The 20,329-nt window shown below is 33.5% G+C and overlaps 3 protein-coding genes across 3 annotated transcripts; 2 read left to right on the top strand and 1 right to left on the bottom strand.

Moving 5' to 3' along the window:
• The first annotated feature begins 788 nt into the window (after window positions 1-788).
• On the top strand, window positions 789-3,327 carry LOC108206646 (probable aquaporin TIP-type). Its single transcript, XM_017377018.2, has 3 exons — window positions 789-1,062; window positions 1,316-1,566; window positions 2,829-3,327. The coding sequence occupies exons 1-3, from the start codon at window positions 936-938 to the stop codon at window positions 3,201-3,203; spliced, it is 753 nt and encodes a 250-aa protein (XP_017232507.1). The 5' UTR covers window positions 789-935; the 3' UTR covers window positions 3,204-3,327.
• Window positions 3,328-7,565: 4,238 nt separating this feature from the next.
• Window positions 7,566-9,886, top strand: LOC108210289 (VAN3-binding protein). The gene is made up of 6 exons (XM_017381611.2): window positions 7,566-7,941; window positions 8,644-9,019; window positions 9,111-9,287; window positions 9,376-9,425; window positions 9,522-9,579; window positions 9,660-9,886. Exons 1-6 carry the CDS (start codon window positions 7,702-7,704, stop codon window positions 9,884-9,886), a joined length of 1,128 nt encoding a protein of 375 aa, XP_017237100.1. The 5' UTR covers window positions 7,566-7,701.
• Window positions 9,887-9,925: 39 nt separating this feature from the next.
• LOC108210288 (phosphatidylserine decarboxylase proenzyme 1, mitochondrial) lies at window positions 9,926-16,569 on the bottom strand. The gene is made up of 12 exons (XM_017381609.2): window positions 16,325-16,569; window positions 15,573-15,664; window positions 14,502-14,555; window positions 14,345-14,410; window positions 13,425-13,485; window positions 13,116-13,225; window positions 12,757-13,007; window positions 11,958-12,064; window positions 11,706-11,773; window positions 11,242-11,319; window positions 10,697-10,819; window positions 9,926-10,476 (listed from the first exon to the last, which is right to left on the bottom strand). Exons 1-12 carry the CDS (start codon window positions 16,494-16,496, stop codon window positions 10,285-10,287), a joined length of 1,374 nt encoding a protein of 457 aa, XP_017237098.1. The 5' UTR covers window positions 16,497-16,569; the 3' UTR covers window positions 9,926-10,284.
• Window positions 16,570-20,329: the final 3,760 nt, after the last annotated feature.

Here is a 20,329-nt window from a genome sequence, read left to right on the forward strand (position 1 = left end):
GCTTATCCTCTGTCGTCCCAGGTCCTGATTCGACCCTGGCTCACCTCGAGAATATCTTAGAACAGATACTCATTTGTAAAGTTATAAGTCATATTTGTCAAAAAAAAAAAAAAGTTTTCATATGAAAAGGGTTCATAATTATGTTGGAGGATATCGTCGTTTATTTATTAAAATTTAATTGTGCATTGATTTTGATAAATTTGAAAAATATTGAACCAAGATGTTGGACTAACGATCGACTTTTGAGATTATCGCTTATTATCCCGTGATGCATTCATACTCGTATTCAGTGCTCCTTCCTTCCGTCCCCCTCATTTGTTTATCCAGTGGGACGAGGGCTCGGCACGCATTCCAATACTCTCGTAAAACGTAGTTTGATAAATTATTTTAAACTTTTTTTCTTTTAAATAAAAATTTAATGATTATATTTTTATACAAAAAAGAAATTTTTTAAAAATAAGTTATAAAACTATGTTTTATATGCGCATTAAAGTGTGTGTTGAACAGTGTAAAAAAACTATAAAGAAATGAGAGGGACAGAAGGAATATTGTTTTAATATTTATAGATGAAATAAAAATTTTATTGACCTGTTATGTTATTATATTTTGGATGTTAAATCGTCAAGATATACAATCAAATTATAGAATATAATTTCCTATAATTGTTAATTACCGAAATTATTAAATACTCATGCACACGTGATTTTTTCAGAATTCGAACTATTAATCTCGGGTCGGTACATAGAAAATGTGAAAATAGACCACTACTCTAACTCGCCAAGTACAATGATCGGAAGAAATGATTGATTTTGTTAGACTTGTGTAGTATAAAAAGCATGCTACTCTGCACACTTGATGCACACAACAGAGACTTGAGCAATAGTATTTCTTCAGCTCTTCTGCATTCTCTGCAATAATCTTTCTTTAGCAAAAAAATGGTGAAGCTTGCAATTGGCAGCATTGGTGACTCTTTGAGTGGTGCCTCAGTCAAGTCTTATTTGGCCGAGTTCATCGCTACTCTTCTTTTCGTGTTTGCTGGAGTTGGATCAGCCATTGCTTATGGTAAACAACAAAATTCATGTTAGCGGTTTTTTATACCAAACTAAACATATCCGGTATGTTTAATAGGATCCGGAGATGGTAATATGTCTGATCCCCGGGACAGGAGCTGTTTTCGTGAAAACCCCTGATTTAGAACTTATTATGTGATATTTGTGAACGTTATACGATCATTATTTATGATTAATTTTTGTTTGTTTTATGGATTGAGCAACTCTGGAGATTGATTTTTGTTATTGTGATTATGAACTTGCAGGGCAGCTCACAGCTGATGCAGCATTGGACCCTGCAGGATTAGTGGCAATAGCCATAGCTCATGCATTTGCTCTGTTTGTGGGAGTGTCCATGGCAGCAAACATCTCAGGTGGCCATTTGAATCCAGCTGTCACCCTCGGATTAGCCGTCGGAGGCAACATCACCATCATCACTGGACTCTTCTACTGGATTGCTCAATTGCTTGGTTCCACTGCTGCTTGCTTCCTCCTTAAATTTGTTACTGCTGGCAAGGTAATTTTAGCACTACCACTAAGAATATAAGAAATCGTCGATTATGATGATTGGATGGAACTTCAGTCTCGATTAGCCTTCGGTTATCGTGCACATACACCAAATCTGATTTATTATACTCCTCCCGTCCCTTTGATTTCTATACATTTTCCTTTTCGGGATGTCCTATTCAATTCTATACATTTCAAAACTTTCTCAAAATAGTAAATTTTTATAATATAAAAACGGTTTGGCTAGTGTGTGCCCATGGGCACATGCTAAGCGCGGAAATTTTTGTATTTGGAAGATTTTGATTGGTGTGGTTGGTGTATTTGCAGGGGGGTCCACCATTATCATGAGATAAGAGCCAATCAAAATGATCCAAACACAAAATTTTCCGCGCTTAGCATGTGTCCATGGGCACACCATAGAAAAACCGATATAAAAATCTCACCCACCTACTACCTTCATCTACTTTTCCAAATTTATCATTTAAATATTAATGGGTCGCATCACTTTACTTACTTTTTTTTCTCCTTCTCCTTAATTTACATTACTTTATACACTTTTATTAGTCTCCGTGTTCAATACAAACGTATATATCCCGGAGGAAAAAAGTGAGTATGATTTTATGAACCAACATTTGGAATCTGACCCTTTCCAACACTGCGCAGGGTCTCATTCTCTAATATTCTAAAGTACTGTAGTATATCATCTGCACTTCAATCATTATGATGTCCTTTTGCTGTCTAATATCACATGTTAGTAGCTTACCAATCATGGAGTTACATAAAATCATAAAATATTATTTATTTGATGCAGGTAGAAATCTTAAATCGAAATTAATTGATCGATCTGCCAACTCAGGATTTATCGGAGATTTTTTGAAAAAATTAAATATTTAGTCAAATCAAAATGCAATCAGTTAATTAATAAAATATTTTTTAAAAAATAATCTAAAATTTATTAGGGATTTTTCAATAAATCATAGATTTTTAGAACACTCAAGTTCAAAATTATGTCTAAGAATTATGCTCAACGGTTTTATTAGGATTGAATTTATTTTAACTTATAAGTCGAGATTGGTTACTTATGTGCTTTTTAGGGGGTGTTTGTTTCTGGCTTAAAGCCGGGTTTCTGGTTTATAAGTTAGAAGCACTTATTTGTATAGTTCGTGTTAACTTTTGTTTCAGGATTTCGGCTTATTTCCCAAACATTTTAATCACTTATAAGTCTTAACTTATTTTAAACTCACCCAAACGATCACTTGTTTGTTTGGACAGGCCATTCCAACTCATGCAGTTGTATCAGGCATGGGAGCCGCAGAAGGCGTAGTGTTCGAAATCATCATCACCTTTGCTCTTGTCTACACCGTCTACGCCACCGCAGCGGACCCCAAAAAGGGCTCACTAGGCACCATTGCACCCATTGCCATCGGCTTCATCGTGGGAGCTAACATCTTGGCTGCAGGCCCATTCAGTGGCGGATCCATGAACCCGGCCCGCTCTTTCGGCCCAGCTGTGGCGAGTGGGGATTTCTCTGGTCATTGGGTCTATTGGGCTGGCCCACTTATTGGTGGAGCCTTAGCTGGGCTGGTTTATGGTGATGTTTTTATTGGATCATATGAAGCACTCCCTGCTTCTGAAGACTATGCTTAATTATTACTCCCTCCGTCCCCCTGAGTTGTATACATTGGGGGACGGGGACGCGGCACGAACTTTAATGCTCCTGCAAATTGTAGTTGTGCAATTTATTTTTAAAATTTTTCTTTTCTGAATTAAAGTTTAAATGTTATATTTTTATACAGAAAAAGAAAATCTCAAAAATAAGTTACGGAACTATATTTTATAAGAGCATTGAAATGCGTGTCGAACAGTTAAAAAGAAACGTATAGAATTAAATGGGACAGAGGGAGTAAGTTTCTTTTGTGTTATGGTTCAAAATTGTGGTTCTTTTCCTCAAATTTGTTAAGATGGTGTGAGATGTGGCATTTGGTATTGATTCTCTTGTTCCTTTTGTCAACAAGAAAGAAGTGTTGATAAATTATTTATTCACATCTCATTTCAGTTTCTGAAAAAAAAAATCCTTATATTTAAGCAAAACTTTTTCGATAATCGCACATTTGAATTTTTTAAGCTAGACAAGTGAATAACGACCAAAAATTGTTGACAGGACTTTTTTCAATAATAACAAATTCGAGTTTTTTTTTACCATGATAAATAAGCAAATAATGTTATAAAAAGCACCAATCGGTTTTGAGCCGTGTGAGGACCCAGTGACACTTAAATGATTAAGCGAATGTTTAAGTGAAATTTTTGTGAGGCTTAAATGATCAAGCGTTAATTGGAATTTTAAACACTTTAGTAAACTGAATAATAATATATATTTAAATATTTAAATCACCGTTTAATAAGCGTTTTAAACCCTACTTAAAAAATTAGAAAGCTTGTGATTCATAACAATATCCTAAACATCATGTTCGTGTAACATAATTTGATGCAATTCGACTCGATTATAAATCGTAGTGCTTGTTTGGTTGACATCTAGATATGTGGGAAGTAGAAGTTCCTAGGAAGTAGTATTTGATGAAACTGTTTGGTTGACATTAATTGGGGAAGTGTAAGTTACTTGGAATTTTAAATGCCTACAAAACATAGGAAGTTATTGACCTAGACCCCCCTTGGTAACTTGCACTTCCTGTAGGAAGTTAAAACCTATCTATCAACCAAACACAAATTTTAACTTCCCATTTATTATAATTTCCATAGTAATCTCAAATTACATATTATTTAACTTCCTATTGGTAACCAAACAAGCACGTAATGTCATATCAAGTCACTCCACTGGAAATTGACCATATTCAATGGTATTTTGGTTGCATTATTCATAAGATTCAGAACAAGTGCACTTCATGGGCCTGTTGGGGAAGAAGAAGCAGAAGTTGCTTCTAACTTCTGCTTTTCTTGACCCGTTTTTGTAAAAAAGTAGAAGCACTTTTAAAAAGCTGAGAATGCTAGCTTCTCTTTCACAGCTTCTGTTTTTTTCCCAAACACTTTATTAACTTATTTACTTTTCACTTTTACTCCACTTTTTTAATATAAGCAAGAAGTCATTTGTTTTAAGCTAACCCAAACAGCCCCATATCTCTGAAAAGCAAAGCTTCTATAATCTCTCAGCAAAAGAAACAAGCTCAGGCAGCAGAGAAGATACCAAAAGGCAGAAAGAAGCTGCAAACACGCCAAAATAACATTGAAGCACGTAAGAATATTTTGTACATTTCACCACCTGTAATCTTTTTATTAAATTAAACATAGTACCTATTCTACTATTCCATCTTTCATTTTTCAGTTTGGACTGATCTGGCAATCAGTTCTTTTATGACCAAAACTCCAAAAGAACCGACCATCTAAAGCCAATGTTTGATTCTGACCCAATGTTATGCTATATCTTGTTATATAATTATATTTTTTTTGTCAGGATATATAATTCTATTAGCGAATACAATATAAAACTTAATATTTTAAAGATGTTCTATATCTTGGACTAAAATTAGACAAGATTATAGTTTATTCTAAATATAAAATAAAAAATAGATGGAGTTATAATTTTCACTACACTAAAAGGTAAATATATTAGGTCCTTGATATAAAACTAGCTTGAAAATGTAGGAAATAATGAATATAGCAGGTTCATGATGTAAAGCTTGTTTGAAAAATTATATTTATAAGAAAAAGATGCATAGATATTTGGATAATAAGCTGAATTCCGAACAAGATATGACACCAATCATTAAAGACATGTTATTAGTTTAACATTAAAAATCATTTTTTAACTCTACATTATAATAATAACTCAATTTATTTTAGCATAATTATTAAATTTGCTAGCAGATGATACAATGATCCGAAAATGGGGTTTGGACTCGACATATTCAATACTACAAATACTATACCTTCGTGAAAACATACATCGTGACTGTTTGGTTAATTAGCAGAAGCCGGAGCTGTTTCTGCATTCTGCTTTTATTTGATCTATTTGTGTAAATAAATAGAAGCACTTTTAACAAGGCGAGAATCCTAACTTTTCTCTCAAAAACTCCGGTTTCTTTTCAAAACATTTTATCAACTCCACTTCTCCAATTTAAGTAGAAAGTCACTTTTTTTAAGTTAACCTAAAGGATCCGTATTATTTTCAAGTTATGTCCGTTAGCTTTCCTAAAATATTAAGGTGTCACAATTCTAACAACGGGTTTTCTAAGCACCAAATTTTATAACTTTGGTGGTTTTTGATTGGCTCATGCTTCTTTATAATGGTGGATCCCCCTGCAAATTCACCGACCACACCCATCAAAATCCACCAAAATTATAGAATTTGATGCTTAACATGTGCCCATGACCACACACTAGACAAACCCTTCTAACAATTAGAGCATAAAAGAGACATCGATACTCTACTCATCTGGAATGCAAAATCATCATGAAATACGCAACCAATTAACCAGCGTCCGGCAAATCAGAATAGTGTTTTCTTATGTTCCTTACATGTCTCATATTTATCGGTCTATGTGATTAAATATAAATATGTTAACCACAAGGAATATGTTTTGTGTTAAAAAAACAAGGGTCAGCACTAGATGACCAGTCCACCCTTCTATCTATTAGATTTTGTAGTTGATCGAAACAATTGTTTTTGTTTCACTTGTCCTTCACACAAACGACCGCTGTTTATAAATGACCGTGCATGTGCATGTAGTGTGAATATGAAGGAAGTTAGATCTATTACTCCGTCTCATTTTAGTTGTCACATTTGGTTTTGTGTCGGTCAAATTGACCAAAATTTGACTAAAATTTATTAATATTTTATCAATTGAAAAAATAAAAAAAATATGTTACCGGAAATTACTTTTAATCTACTTTAAGATGTAATTTTCAATTTTTTAAAATAATGAAAGAGTGACTTGTAATTTTTGGTCAAAAATTAGTTAATTTGACCAACAAAAAAAGAAATGTGACAACTAAAATGGGACAGAGGGAGTATTATTTAGTTATTCTTGTCTAGTTGCAATCCATTATCTATGATTTATCAACTATTTTCGTAAGAAATAGTTGGTCGAAGTATTAGCATTTTCTTCACTTGAATGTTCATCGTCTAGGCTAAAGAATGGATTATTATGTCATTCTCGTAACTGAAGTGTGTATTCAAAAAAATTCTGATCCAAATGATCTATTCAACAAAAATCAAGTTAATAACATGCATGGCGAGCTTTACTTCTTAGACATCATGAATAATCAAACATTATACAAATGTAAGACTAAAATTTCAAAGTATCATGAGGAGAGGAGAACTTACCGGAATTATATATTATTCTAACATTTCTCTTATTTAAAAGTCAATTTTTGAATCGAAAGTGAATTATGGACGCTCATCACATAACATCGTCTTCATGTTCATAATTAAATACGAGAATATTTGAGGTCGCTGATTGACTAACTCTTTAAAATCCTCAAGTTATAATCTCGAAATATTAGAAGGAGAGTTTACATTGATCATATGTTATTCTAACATTAATAGTAATCAAATACTCCCTCCGTTTCTTTTTTCTTTTCTTGCTTGTGATGTCGATACTGTTCATGACATGAGACAAATTACTATTCAACATCTAATCTATAAGACGAAATATAGTCATGTGTGATCTTGTTGGATTCATATTCATGAGTACTTTAATACGGTGAAATTTTTATATTTAATTCTGATACAAAATTGAAGATATTAACGATCAAAAGTGTGTTGGCAAACGTGAAAAACAGAAACAGGAAAAGTATTTTGAGACGGAGGGAGTATAAATATACGGATACATGTCTGCATATATCGAGACATTCCTAAATCCGGCGGTCCGAGCTGGGCAACATTTTGCAACCCTATGAGCATTGTTTATGACAAAAGGGTGCATGAATTCATGGGAGGTTTAAAACACGAGACTCCATGTCAAGACATTTTGTCCCACTTTTACGGGCTCTTGTGTCCCCTGGGAATCTACACATCCCCTACTTAAATACCTCCACAAGACATTTCTTCATTTTTATCTCAAAACAAGCTCTATCTTCTCTATCCATTTCAAGATTCTTGATATCTAATATTCGAGATTTTACAGCGAGAATGGAGGGTGATCACTTGATGGGTTGGAACAAAAATTCATCCGAGGGGGGAGAATCTGAAGAGCCGAAAGTAACAGTTCCGGAGACACCGAAAGAGCCCTTGGATTTTTTGTCCAGGTCGTGGAGTCTTTCTGCTACGGAGATCTCGAAAGCTCTGGCTCACAAAAATATTTCCAAACAATTTGTTGTTACTAACAATAGTCCGCCTCGAGTTCCTGAACCAGTCATTGCACCACACATGGTAATAATCCAAGTCCCAAGTTTTTTTTACTCGTCTCGTCTTAGACTCGAACCTTCAATCTTTGCACAATGCTCGGGTTCAAGTTGTTTTATTTAAAAAATTTAGATGTATATGTCTTACAAAACGAGCATGTGTTTTAATACTTTTCGGAATGAGCTATTTGAGAGATCTGGATTTATTTAATATCTTACGTCTGAGTTTAATATTTGATGTTTATAAAATTTAACTTTAAAACGACGAACTTTATGAATGTCATTAATGCTTGGTCCAGATTGTTTTTTTTTCCAAAAAAAATAATAATTAAGCTTACGTGCCTTATAAAATGAGTACTCCCTCCGTCCCGGTAGATTGTATACATTTGGTTTGGACACGGAGACCTAGAAAAAGTGTAAAAAGTGAGTAAAGTGAGATGAAAAGTAAAGAAAGTGGTGGGACCCATTTATATTTAATGATAGATTTGAGATATTGGAGGAAAATAGTGGGTGTAATAGTGTTTATATTACTATAGAATGGAGATAGTGGAAGAAAGAAGTGGGTGTAATAGCGTTTTATATTATTAAAAGTTACTATATTTGGAATGTATAGAAATGATGGACGTCCCAAAAAGGAAACTGTATAGAATTGATTGGGACGGAGGGAGTACATGTTATGATACTTTCCGAGGTTTATATAGTAACTGATAATAAAATTTAATTTTTACAGAAGGCGAACATTATGAATGTCGTTAATGCTCCGAAACCAAGGACAATTGGGAGATGGTTCCATAAGAGGGAGATGAGCAGCACGGTGAAGAAGAAAGAGAAAGCACGGATAGACAACGCGCACCTGCATTCGGCTACCTCAGTTGCTGGAGTAGCCGCAGCACTGGCTGCAGTTGCTGCAAACAAAAATGCAAAAGAATCGGGCTCCAAAATGAGTTCTTCTCTGGCATCAGCTACAGAACTCTTGGCGTCTTATTGTATCGAGCTGGCGGAATCAGCTGGTGCTGATCATGATACTGTGGCCTCTGTTGTTAAATCATCGATTGATATTCGAAGTCCAAGTGATTTACTTACTCTGACAGCTGCTGCTGCAACTGGTAAATTCATTCGTCGAATATTTTACTGTCAATGTTGTTTAGAACCATGAAAATTTCAGCAGTTTGGTTGAATGTTGTTTATGCGTATTAGCTTTGAGAGGAGAAGCGGCTTTGAAGGCCAGAGCTCCGAAAGAAGGAAAGAAGACTGCTGCCATTAGCCCGTATGACAGAAACGTCCCAGAAGCTCGCGTGATTGATGATTTAGGCGATGAATCTCAGGGGAGGGATCCTCCTTGCATAGGAGATCTGCTACAACACACTTGTAAAGGTAGGTTCTTCATAAATAATGACTTGAATTGGAACCAGACATATCAGTCACTCGATTTCATGTCTAAGCAAAGCGCGATAAATTCCAGGTGTCTTTCGGTGGAAGCATGTGTCAATCTACATTAATAAGAAATATGAGGTGAGGATATAGTTAGTAAGAGTACAGAAGGCATTAGCTTCTGAGTTCTGATGTTATCTTTACAACATATGGTTTCTCATTTGAGCTCACAAGCAGGTGACAATCAAGCTCAAGAGCAAACACGTTGGAGGAGCTTTTTCAAAAAAGAACAAATGTAAGCACACAGAGAAACATCTACACGTTCCCTCTGAAACTCGAAAACAGACCGTTCTAACTCGCTGTTGATGACTGCAGGTGTTGTCTATGGAATCTGCGACGAGACTACTGCATGGCCGTTTAAGAAAGAAAGGGAAAATGTAGAAACTCATTTCGGAGTTAAGACAGCCAAAGGACTACTAGAATTCAAGTGCAAGAACAAGATCCATAAACAAAGATGGGTCGACGGGATCCAAAATCTTCTGTGCAGAACCATCAACACACATGAAGCACAACAGTCCCTGAGCTTCTTAAATATCAAGTAGAGCATTGAATTAGTATAAGTTATGATGTTTCAGACAATGGAAAACTAATGTAATCTTTATATAGTGTAATATATGATAAGTTATCTTTACATTTATAAAGATAACAGAATCTAGAAAATTCCTACAGTTCCAAATGAACCAACTTGTGGCCAATCTTCAAACTTGTGTTGTATCGAAAACAAATAGTGACCCTTGTAAAAAATAGACGACCAGACTCCTAGCTTCATTACATCAGATTGTTTTCAATTGCAAAACCCCAGAGAACCAGTTCTGACCTCCTACCACATTCAACAAAATGAGTAGAACACAAATCCAAGATAATTACGTCATTGGTAATTCTAACACAGTGTCAGATAGTTAAATGAATCTTAGTGTAGAAGCATCATTTCCGTGAAGGTTTAATGGACCACAGATGAAATAGTTGCAGGTGGCTGAGAATTACGCCACCTCCCAAGAGCTTCTCCTACACGAATTTTCTCTCCACGCCTGACACAAAACCTAAACTCTGATGATAATGCTCTGTTTTTTTGACTTGATATGGGGGCCTGGAAGACAAGAACAACAGTGGAACCCATGTTGAAAGCAGCAACCTGGAATTTGTAATTGTGGGGGGATATATTAGATGGTGGCAATGAGAAATTCATGATATCAAAAGATATTTGTCATTTGGTACCGAAATTGTCGTCTTAGAAACTTGTACCTCTTCTTCACATAAATATCTTCCTGTCTTGTTTATTATTTATTAATAATATAATATTCATAAATAAAGTGCATTAAATTCCAAAGAGATAGTAGAAGTGTCATTCTTACCTCGTCTCCTTTCTTTAGTGTCACTCCAACGCCATCTGCTTCATAAATTCGCTCTTCAGGGCGCTCGGGATGGAGTAGCTTTTTCTTCGGTTGATTGGTACGCAGTTCTGGCTCAATAAAAAGCTGCATTATCGATGTTTTGAATACAAAATGAATACTCCATCATGAGCTGCAGGCTTATTATTAATTTGAAAGAAAAGCATGTACATGTGGATGAATTGATGATGAAACAATCAACTGAGTCGGAGAATTGGCTAAATGTATGTTAGGTTTTAGCAAAAGATGAATTTACTTTGTAGAAAATGAATACTGTGTACTCATTCTGAGATTTTAACACACACACACACACTCACACACACACACACACACATATTTAAGAAAATAATGGAACTATTGTTAACATATTTTAGAGCGATTTCAAAAAATATAATACCAACTTTAGCATTAGCACAAAATGAACAACGTAAATAGTTGCTAACTTGTTATATATATATGTTAGAAAAGAGCTGTAGCAAAAACACTTAACTACAAGATACTAAACCAACCTCTATTGAACCGATATTGGTCGCGCCAATAGCTGCCAAGGCCATAAAACCTTCCTGCCACTGACCTTCAAGCACAACCTGATGATATAAGGATCATCGATATCAGCCAAAGAATGCTATAGTACTTTAAAATAGGAATTAACATACCAAATCATTAATCCAATATATAGTGCATTACTTGGCAGTGCCAAAAAAAGTAAACAATCAATAAGGTGATAGCCCCATTTTTATATTCCTTCAGTTTTCATTGAATATTTCATTTAAGCACGAAGACAACAAAAAGAGCACCTTATAAGCAATAAGCCTACCACTTCCCTCTTGTATTATCATTTCACTATGCATAAACTAACATCCCTATGTTAAATTCATTTTGCAGTGTTTACCAAATTCAGACTGTATACATGAACAAGGAAAAACAATATACTGAGCATTTGCCTTGACTAAGAGCGAAGAGTGAGGAATACCCTTTCATTTTCAAGGTAGAGGTTTCTAATTGTTCTTGTAGCACGTTCATTTACAGGATATAGACGACCTAAAACACAAACAAAATCAATCCAACATTTATTATATTATCCGGGGAAAAAAAAGAGCAAACTCATTTAAGTAATGATTAAAAGGTAACATACTATTAGCAATATTCATCTATAATGATTGCTTGCAAAATGTTGATAACTTTAGATCAAGTTACTTAACAAGAATAAAGGAAAACAGGGTACCTGAAAAATGTCGGCGAACATTGATGTTCCAATCAACTGGTGAATGTACTCTATGATAGTCTCCAGGCTTCAAGTAAATAACACAGTAATAGAGGCCTTTCATTGGACTGCAAGAAACCTTGATTTTCAAATCACTATAGATTTGCGGACAATCAATAGGAAAAATAAACAATGAAATAATTCAACTACTCTTTTGCTGAAATATGATGTGAAGTTGAATTACAATTACAACATCACAATGACTCGGTATCCTAATTATAAGAATAATTCAACTTCTCACAACTGTGATATTATCTGTTTATATTCCTTGACTAGCACATATTTCTTGTAAATGTTATTTCCAAAAATTAGGATCCTCAAAAACTTCAATACCCGTGTATCATACTAGCTTTTATAGTTCTCAGTTGAAATATCAACCATAAACAAAACTATTAGTACTTGTATGCTTTAGACAACAAATGTTAACTAGTTGGTTGATGCATAGATGTGTCTTAAGACACGTTATTTCATTACACGTTTAATTGAAAACACTGATCCTTATCTTGCAAGTATCACATATAAAAGTTCGAACTTCATAAGTCAGTACAATCAACAAGCTTTTATCCTTTTATCTTTCTCATTGTCATATCTATCCACATATAACACATGCACATTGTTATTGTAGCAGCAAAACCGACAAAACAATTAAAAAGAGCATAGTAGCAACTCCAGATCCAGGCATACTTATTGAGAAATGCCGAGAGGAAGCAAGTACCTAACATCATAACTAGCAAAAAAGAATTTGAGATCGTGAGAATACCTTGCTGGTGAAGGTTCCCGAAGTTTTGGTGAAGCTAGTGAAACTTTCCACCATGATTTCTCACTCTTATATCCAAGACTTTGTTCTTGCACACTACTTTCTTCTTGAGTGTCTTCTACATCTATCATTGGTGATGACCTTGCCCCCAGAAGAGAAGAAACAGAATATGAGAACCCTTTAACTTGCTCGATCATAGTCCCCGGATGTTTTAACTCTCCAAAACGTAGTACAGTACCATCAACAGGACTTGCCTAAAACATCAAAAAGTAAAAACAAAATATATACACCTATCACACACACTTTAAGAGTGAATCATAACAATAGTGAACTATATACGCAACAAGCTGGTTACCAGTTACCAGACAACAAGGGTCCTGATCAATAGGTCTTGATCCTTCTTTAAGGGTCCGAACAAAAAACTGCCTCAGCGTAACATACTGGTCCAAAGGCAAGGCAGCTTCTTCCAAATCTGAGAGATAAACAATGCACAACCCATGTTTTAACTAGGGAAACTGAAACATAAATCCTTGTTGCAAGCTAAAAAATACGCATCAAACGTTTACGAGAAATTATTGTTTGATAGGAAAATATATTTTGGAGAAGTCACATATGATACCCAAAAGGAGACTAGTTAAGTTGTGATTTAATGGTCGAACAAAGATGCATACTTGAATGAAATGCTCGAGCCCATGCCCTGTAAACATATGGACGTAGCCACACCGGAACTTCCTGATATGAAGAGGAATTGATAATTAGTTAGTGGTGGGGAAGAGAACCACAATAAATTAAATCCACTTGGATTTCTAGAGACAGCCAGAGAAAGTTTGTGAAAATCAATATGCATAATCACACATGCATCTGCATCAGTTCATGTATTTGTACAAGTGGAATCACATTATCACGGAATGGAGACCAGTACCCAGGCCATCAAGGGATAAGCTATTGAATATTGCATCTTCATGGTGACGATTTTTAGAAGCGATGGACATGAATTGAGTTAGATGGTAGAGAATAACTATTATACTTACAATACTTTCATACATGAGAATTACATTATCTTTTAATAAAGGGCAATAGAATACAAGGAAGAAAACAAATCAAATTTGAAACTAGTCCACTTCCACAGTCCCACCACAAAAGAGGACCCATTGTTTGCTATCTCTAAAAACTTTAAAACCTGCGTTACATATAGCTATAAATATCATAGAAAAGATTCTTCCAGCTGAAATCTGAATGGGGGAAATTTGTATCATATTAGCTTTGACCATTGAAGATTCCTATCACCAATATATTTTACAAAGATAATCTTGCCATAGACAATTTAATAACTAATTATGATAGAACATTTGTATCCAGGAAGCTGTCCCCAACCCTGCTAAAAATATAAGGTCTTGTCCTCTTCTGCTATTATTTAGGACAGGAGTTTTAGATTCATTCAGTTACAAGGATATCCAGCTGAAAGAAATTGAAAAATTCATTGCTCGAGGAATATTCTAAACCCATAATTGCATAATAGTCGTCATAAATCAGATGAACAAGATTTGGGAGCATAAGAATATAATATCACTTTAAGATACTGAACACTCACCACATTTGTCATGGAACCCCAAACTCTAGAAATGGTGCGCAGAGGAAGCAATTCCAGGAATGATGCCTAAAGTAGATACGATTGTCAATCATATAAAAAGATCACAAACTTCATCAACATAAGAGCTGTATCAGAGATGATACTGCTTAAAACTTACTTTGTAATCAGGATGAAACTCAATTTCAATTCCCTTCTCTCTTGCCTCCTCTAACTGTCAACAGTAAACAATAATGATGACATATTATCTGTACATGACATAAATACACCCCTACTATCTGAGAAATTGCCCACTAGAGCATCTCCAATGGTGCTCCTACATCATTCCATAAACAATAATATAAAATGTGGCTCCTAGTGAGTTAATACATTGGAAAACGTGAGAACTCCAATGCTACTCTTTATACTTAGCTCTTAATTCACATCTTATATTTATTTTATATAAATTAGAGGGAAATGTTAACTAAAAGAGAGGGGATTGGAGGGAAATTAATATTATATACACAAATAAAAAGTTAAGAGCTACTAAATGCTCTTTAAAAGAGAGAAGCGAGAGTGGGATCTAAAATATTTAAAGAGTTTATAAGAGCCCATTGGAGCACTAATTCTTGACTTGCTCTTTAAATTTAGAGTTAAGAGCTTGTTTAAAGAGTCCATTGGAGTTTGGAGATGCTCAGCATATTGTCAAATAAATTTAAATGAACTTCTATAAATGTATATATATTTGATTTCATACAAATATGTAATATTATTTTAAAAAATCAGAATCAAGGTAGAAAAGGAGGTCAATGATTCCTTATGCTAAATAACTAGTGAAATATGTGCACAAACCATTAAACAACATATACAAGTCTTGATGCTCGAGTTTAACAATTTCTCCGGCTGACCGACATAAAAATTGATCCTGGAATCGATTTCAGAAACTATATTCTACTCAGGACTAGTAGGTAAATAATTTATATAAAGATAATGAAAAAGAGGGAGTTATTCAGAATATGGGCTGTTAGTAACCTTATAAATGAAATTTTACTTGCAAATAGAACATGAGCATAACTTATGTCGAATATGGTTTGGTTTACTTAAAATGTCGAAACTAAAATAATTACATGTCAAAGTCTAGGTTCATAGACTTAAAATCTGACAAATATGACATCTGATGATAAAAAACACACATTAATTTCATCTCAATAACAACAGAATCACAAAAATATAAGACTAGTTTCATAATAACCTTCTTGTCATCATACATGCGGCGGATGTGAAGTGCACCAAGCATGACTATAGTTGCTGCAGTTGCACCAGAAACCAGTTGAAATGAACTACCTGCAGAGGCAGTTACCATCATGATTAACATGCGTAACACGATATTACACCGTTCAAAATCTGACATAATTCAACCTCCAAGTCCCAAGTCCTTTTCAACAATTAAAAAGTAGACCCAAACAAAAACTAAACAGTTACACAAAACTCATAAACATGATAACTAAGAATACACAAGTTCAATTAAGTTGCTATCCGATCATCCTGTCAAATTCCAAATTATACCTCACTGTAGCTTGAACTACAAATAAACGAAATCCTAACAAGTTAACTCCCGCTCCAACTACCTACTCATAAGCCTCGATTCTTAAACAAACATTACTTTTTCCGTTACTCAAACAACAGCTGATAACTTGCAACTAACTCAACACTTAAATCCTCGAAAGTCCAAAACAGTTGCTCCTTAATACTTTCCCTCACCGCGTGCAACTTACAACAAACATTCCTTAATTAACAATAATCAATTAGTTACTCATTATCGATTGACCTACCCGAACAACTAATTCATCGAGAAAAACAAAACAAGTTCCACGACGCCAACACAATTACACAATAATCTTCTATATGCTCGGAAATCAATATAGATATATTGATAAACACGCATACATAATAATATTGAAGAAAAAGAAACTGAGAAACTAGAGAACTGGTGATTGATCAGACCTTGAGAGCTGCCATTAGTGCCGCTATTGAAGGAAGCTCGAGCTTGAGAAGTGTGATGAAGCTTCTGGAATATCGAGAAGAAACGACGTCGTTGAGATTGGGACCGGTATATAGAGTTGAAGTTTGGTTTAGTGGGATAAAATGGGAGATTATGAAAACCCCTGAATTTCATTTTTAGGGTTTGTCAGGGGTTTGGCAGAGGAGAAGGGGTTTTGTTTTTTTGTTTTTGTTTTTTTTTTTACGGAGAAGAAGGGTTTTTGTTAATTTAGCTTTATTTGTTTTTGTTACGTATAGTGTGGAAGACTCTTGTGTTATCCTCACCTTTCATATTCTCTCTTTTGTACAATTTGTGTACTTTTTTTCCTTCACTAGGGTTTTTCCCACCAGATTTTTCCTAGTAAGGTTTTAACGAGGCATGATGTTGATACAAGTCATCCAAGAGGAAGTGTTATGTATAGTGTGGATGAATCTTGTGTTATCCTCACCTTTTATATTCTCTCATCAATAGCTAACCTTTGGCTTTTCACTATCCTTGTAACTTAATCTAAAAGGCTTATATATAGAGCCATTTGTGTAAGTTTGAGATGTACAACAAAATGATAATACAAGTCTTTCTTCTCCCTCTTTTCTATACTCTTTGAGCTAGTTATATTGTAGTTATTTTCATAACACGTTATCAGCACAATTCGTTATTCTGTTTTGTTTCTATGTTGTAAGACTCGTTCTTCTGCTCTGTTCATATATTCGTGTACTCATATTCAAAAGGATCATGATTTGAAAATTTGAGATGGGATAATCGATGAGCACTTATTTTGGTACAAAGAGCGAGTTATACTTTCGGATGTTAAAGGTTTTTATCATTGTTTTGGGTAAAGAATTTTCTTGAAGCAATGGATCTTGAACTTACAAGAATGTAGGATTTTAAGGTACGCCTCCTTTCACTATTCTTCACATTTTATATATGTTTGAGTTATATGTTAATCTTGCATTTCTCCAAAAAAAAAAAAAAAATTACACTAAATTTGTTGTTCGTCAGAATTAATAGATTTAAGATATTTGTCCATCAATTTTCAACAACTTTAATTGATTAATATTTTCGATATTATATATGTAAGTTTGTGAATTCATCTACATTTACATATGCATGGTATGACTTCGGTTGTAGGTATTGTAAATTGTTTTCTATCGAGTTTAAGTAACATATATTTGCTTAATCTTAATATGTTTGTGTCTCTCTGTATATTTGTTATTATTGATTGGTTTGATATTGGCATATTAAATTGTTTACTTGAATATGATTAATATCTTCCATGTTATATTATATTTTTAGTGATCATGCTTATATATACTTTTGTTTAACTTTTGTGGATGATATTGGTATATGTTTTAGTCCATCGGAATTTATTGAGCTTATACTCGTTGTAAAGGTTTTTTTGATCATCTACAATTTTTATTTTTCTCGTATTTCTAATATCTGCTTATAATTATGTCAAAATCTGCATTTTGTGTAATCTGATTATATGATTCAAGTTGATTTTCTATCACTTCTAAAATTCATAGTAAATTGAATATTTGTCCAAATATTATGAGCAATACCATTCTGGAAACCTCTTTTCGATATCTACGTTTTGTCTTTACATTCCATTATCATGTTATGTGATTTCGATGTCTTAAATATCAAAATACTACCATAATCAGGAGCTGATTTTGCATCTGCAGTTCACAAATATTTGTTTTCTGAATTCGTTACTTGTTCGTTTTTAACGAGCCTTACCATTTTGGAAAGGTCTCGGAATATCCTACGTTTTTCGTGTTTTATACCTTTCCAGATAAAATGATCTTCATAGAGTAAGTTGGTATTCTTTGAAACTGGTCAGTTTCAATGACTTCATTGATATTCTTTGATTTATGATATTGGATCAGTGTTCTAAAAATCCCCGATTTAACCGATAAATCCCCGATTAATCCCCTGCAAGGTCGGCCACCGATCCGATTTTTGAAATCCGATTAATCCTTATATATATTTCATAATCGAAGTATATGTGATAAATTATTAAAATTAAAATACTATATTACTTTAAATATGAATAATTATAGAGTTTATGAATATAGAAAAAATATTAATTACTAAATAGCTAATATAATAATAACTAAATATTAAATAATATTTTAATATTAAAATAAACCCGATTTTAACTCCGATTAATCCTTCCGATTAATCCCCGATTTTCGATTAATCCTTGAATCGGTAGTTTAACCGATTAGGTCCGATTCCCGATTTCTGTAACACTGTATTGGATTAATATGTTTTGAGATTATTTTTGATAATGTATCAAGTATGATAATTCTCATTTGTGATCTCCTACATTATTTTATATTTGCCAAATAGGATATAAAGCAAGTTTAGATTGTATGCTTGTAATCAATTTGATGCAAAATGAATCCAAAAATTATTAGTCATAAGTTACTCTTCAATCCAAGAGTCCTACCTACTGATCAATCGATAGTACTAGGTTGTCCCAATTTTTTTTAAAGGTCATGAGTTATATATGCTTCTCTCTAATCCAAAAGTTGATTTCCTCAAGTTATTATCTGCGCTAAATTGAGATTTGAATTGGTACTAAGCTTGATTATCATAATAAGGATTGTACATACTAATTAGTGGCATAGCTAATATATTCATGATTAATGCAAAAATTTTCTATCATTCTTATTTATGTAAATCATGTGTGACTTTATATCTAGTCGTTGTCTATATATCCCCGGTTAATATATATTAAAAAGGTCCTTGCATGTCTATATTTAATCATTGAATTTATGTGATCACTAAAAGTTTTGAGATAGTGAAAAACAACATGTTTAATGATTTAGATGAGATGACTTGGTGACCACACACACTACGTCACTTATATCAAGTTGTCCCACTCACATATTAAAATATATTACATATTCATGCTTCAAATACGTGTTATTTCGAAATCTTTATATGATATCTTGGTAAATGATAAAATCACTATGTGCCTTTGTGATTTTTAAACTTAAGATTTTTAAGAGTGATTTGTATCCCACTTGAGCTAAATGATGTTGGTATTACATACAACACCTATTTGACATTGTTTTTAATAGATTGAGTATATGATTGCAACCAGAAGTTGCACGTAATAACAACCAGAAGTTGTCTCTATATAATAAAATTAGTTTATTTTTGATCACATGTTTTTTATATATTTAATTTCTGAAGATGAAAGTGTCAACAGAGTATATATAATATGTTTAAACAATTAATTACATTCCATAAGAATGATATAATACTCCTGAAGGATGGTTCTATATAAAGAATAGTATAATATTTGGATATAATAGATTTTAATTGAATAAATATTATACTGTATCCCGCAGATACAATATTATGAAATTGATGAAATATTTGGGTTGTTTAGTTCATGAGTTGATATCGTGACTAAATGTGGTTTACTAAATTTGAATTATTGATGAAAGGATTATATAGGATGTCTCATATAGTTTTTTTAAATATAAGACTCGGGAAAAGAAAGTATAAAGCTCTGGAAGAGCATATATAAGGCTCCTGAAGAGCATGCACAAGGCTCTCGAAGGGCATATATATTTATGTACTATCTCAAGTAAATTTTACTCCAGAAGAGCATGTATAGCATTGATGCAATTATACTCTCCCAAGAAAATCGAAGAATGAAATTTGATATGATTATTGCATTGAGATATCAAGTGCCTTTATATACTGAGTCTAATTCATTGCACTAAAAGTAATTTGGAGAAAGATTCTCCACTAATTTATAATAAGCATAACTGAAATTGATTTTGAAGTAAACCAGAAGTTTACTTATAAGGTTATAGTTTGGCCTGACTAGCTAAGCCGTCTTAATGATAAAAATGCGAATAGTAATTTTATATGCACTTTTGTTGAAGAATCTGTAGATTCTTCTTATCAGTGATACATATAGTATATGCTTATAAAGCAAAATTGAT

The sequence above is a fragment of the Daucus carota genome, chromosome 2, assembly GCF_001625215.2.
Source record: "Daucus carota subsp. sativus chromosome 2, DH1 v3.0, whole genome shotgun sequence".
Classification (NCBI taxonomy): domain Eukaryota; kingdom Viridiplantae; phylum Streptophyta; class Magnoliopsida; order Apiales; family Apiaceae; genus Daucus; species Daucus carota.

What these genes read in the sequence shown, in the direction of transcription:
- LOC108206646 (XM_017377018.2), top strand. Translation starts at nt 936, where the DNA reads ATGGTGAAGCTTGCAATTGGCAGCATTGGTGACTCTTTGAGTGGTGCC. An exon ending in TGGATCAGCCATTGCTTATG is followed by an intron (nt 1,063 to 1,315) that starts GTAAACAACAAA and finishes ATGAACTTGCAG; the next exon opens with GGCAGCTCACAGCTGATGCA. An exon ending in AATTTGTTACTGCTGGCAAG is followed by an intron (nt 1,567 to 2,828) that starts GTAATTTTAGCA and finishes TTGTTTGGACAG; the next exon opens with GCCATTCCAACTCATGCAGT.
- LOC108210288 (XM_017381609.2), bottom strand. Translation starts at nt 16,496, where the DNA reads ATGAAATTCAGGGGTTTTCATAATCTCCCATTTTATCCCACTAAACCA. An exon ending in GGGGTTCCATGACAAATGTG is followed by an intron (nt 13,486 to 14,344) that starts GTGAGTGTTCAG and finishes TCTTCATATCAG; the next exon opens with GAAGTTCCGGTGTGGCTACG. An exon ending in CGGGAACCTTCACCAGCAAG is followed by an intron (nt 12,065 to 12,756) that starts GTATTCTCACGA and finishes GGTTTCTTGCAG; the next exon opens with TCCAATGAAAGGCCTCTATT.
- LOC108210289 (XM_017381611.2), top strand. Translation starts at nt 7,702, where the DNA reads ATGGAGGGTGATCACTTGATGGGTTGGAACAAAAATTCATCCGAGGGG. An exon ending in CAGTCATTGCACCACACATG is followed by an intron (nt 7,942 to 8,643) that starts GTAATAATCCAA and finishes TAATTTTTACAG; the next exon opens with AAGGCGAACATTATGAATGT. An exon ending in GCTACAACACACTTGTAAAG is followed by an intron (nt 9,288 to 9,375) that starts GTAGGTTCTTCA and finishes GATAAATTCCAG; the next exon opens with GTGTCTTTCGGTGGAAGCAT.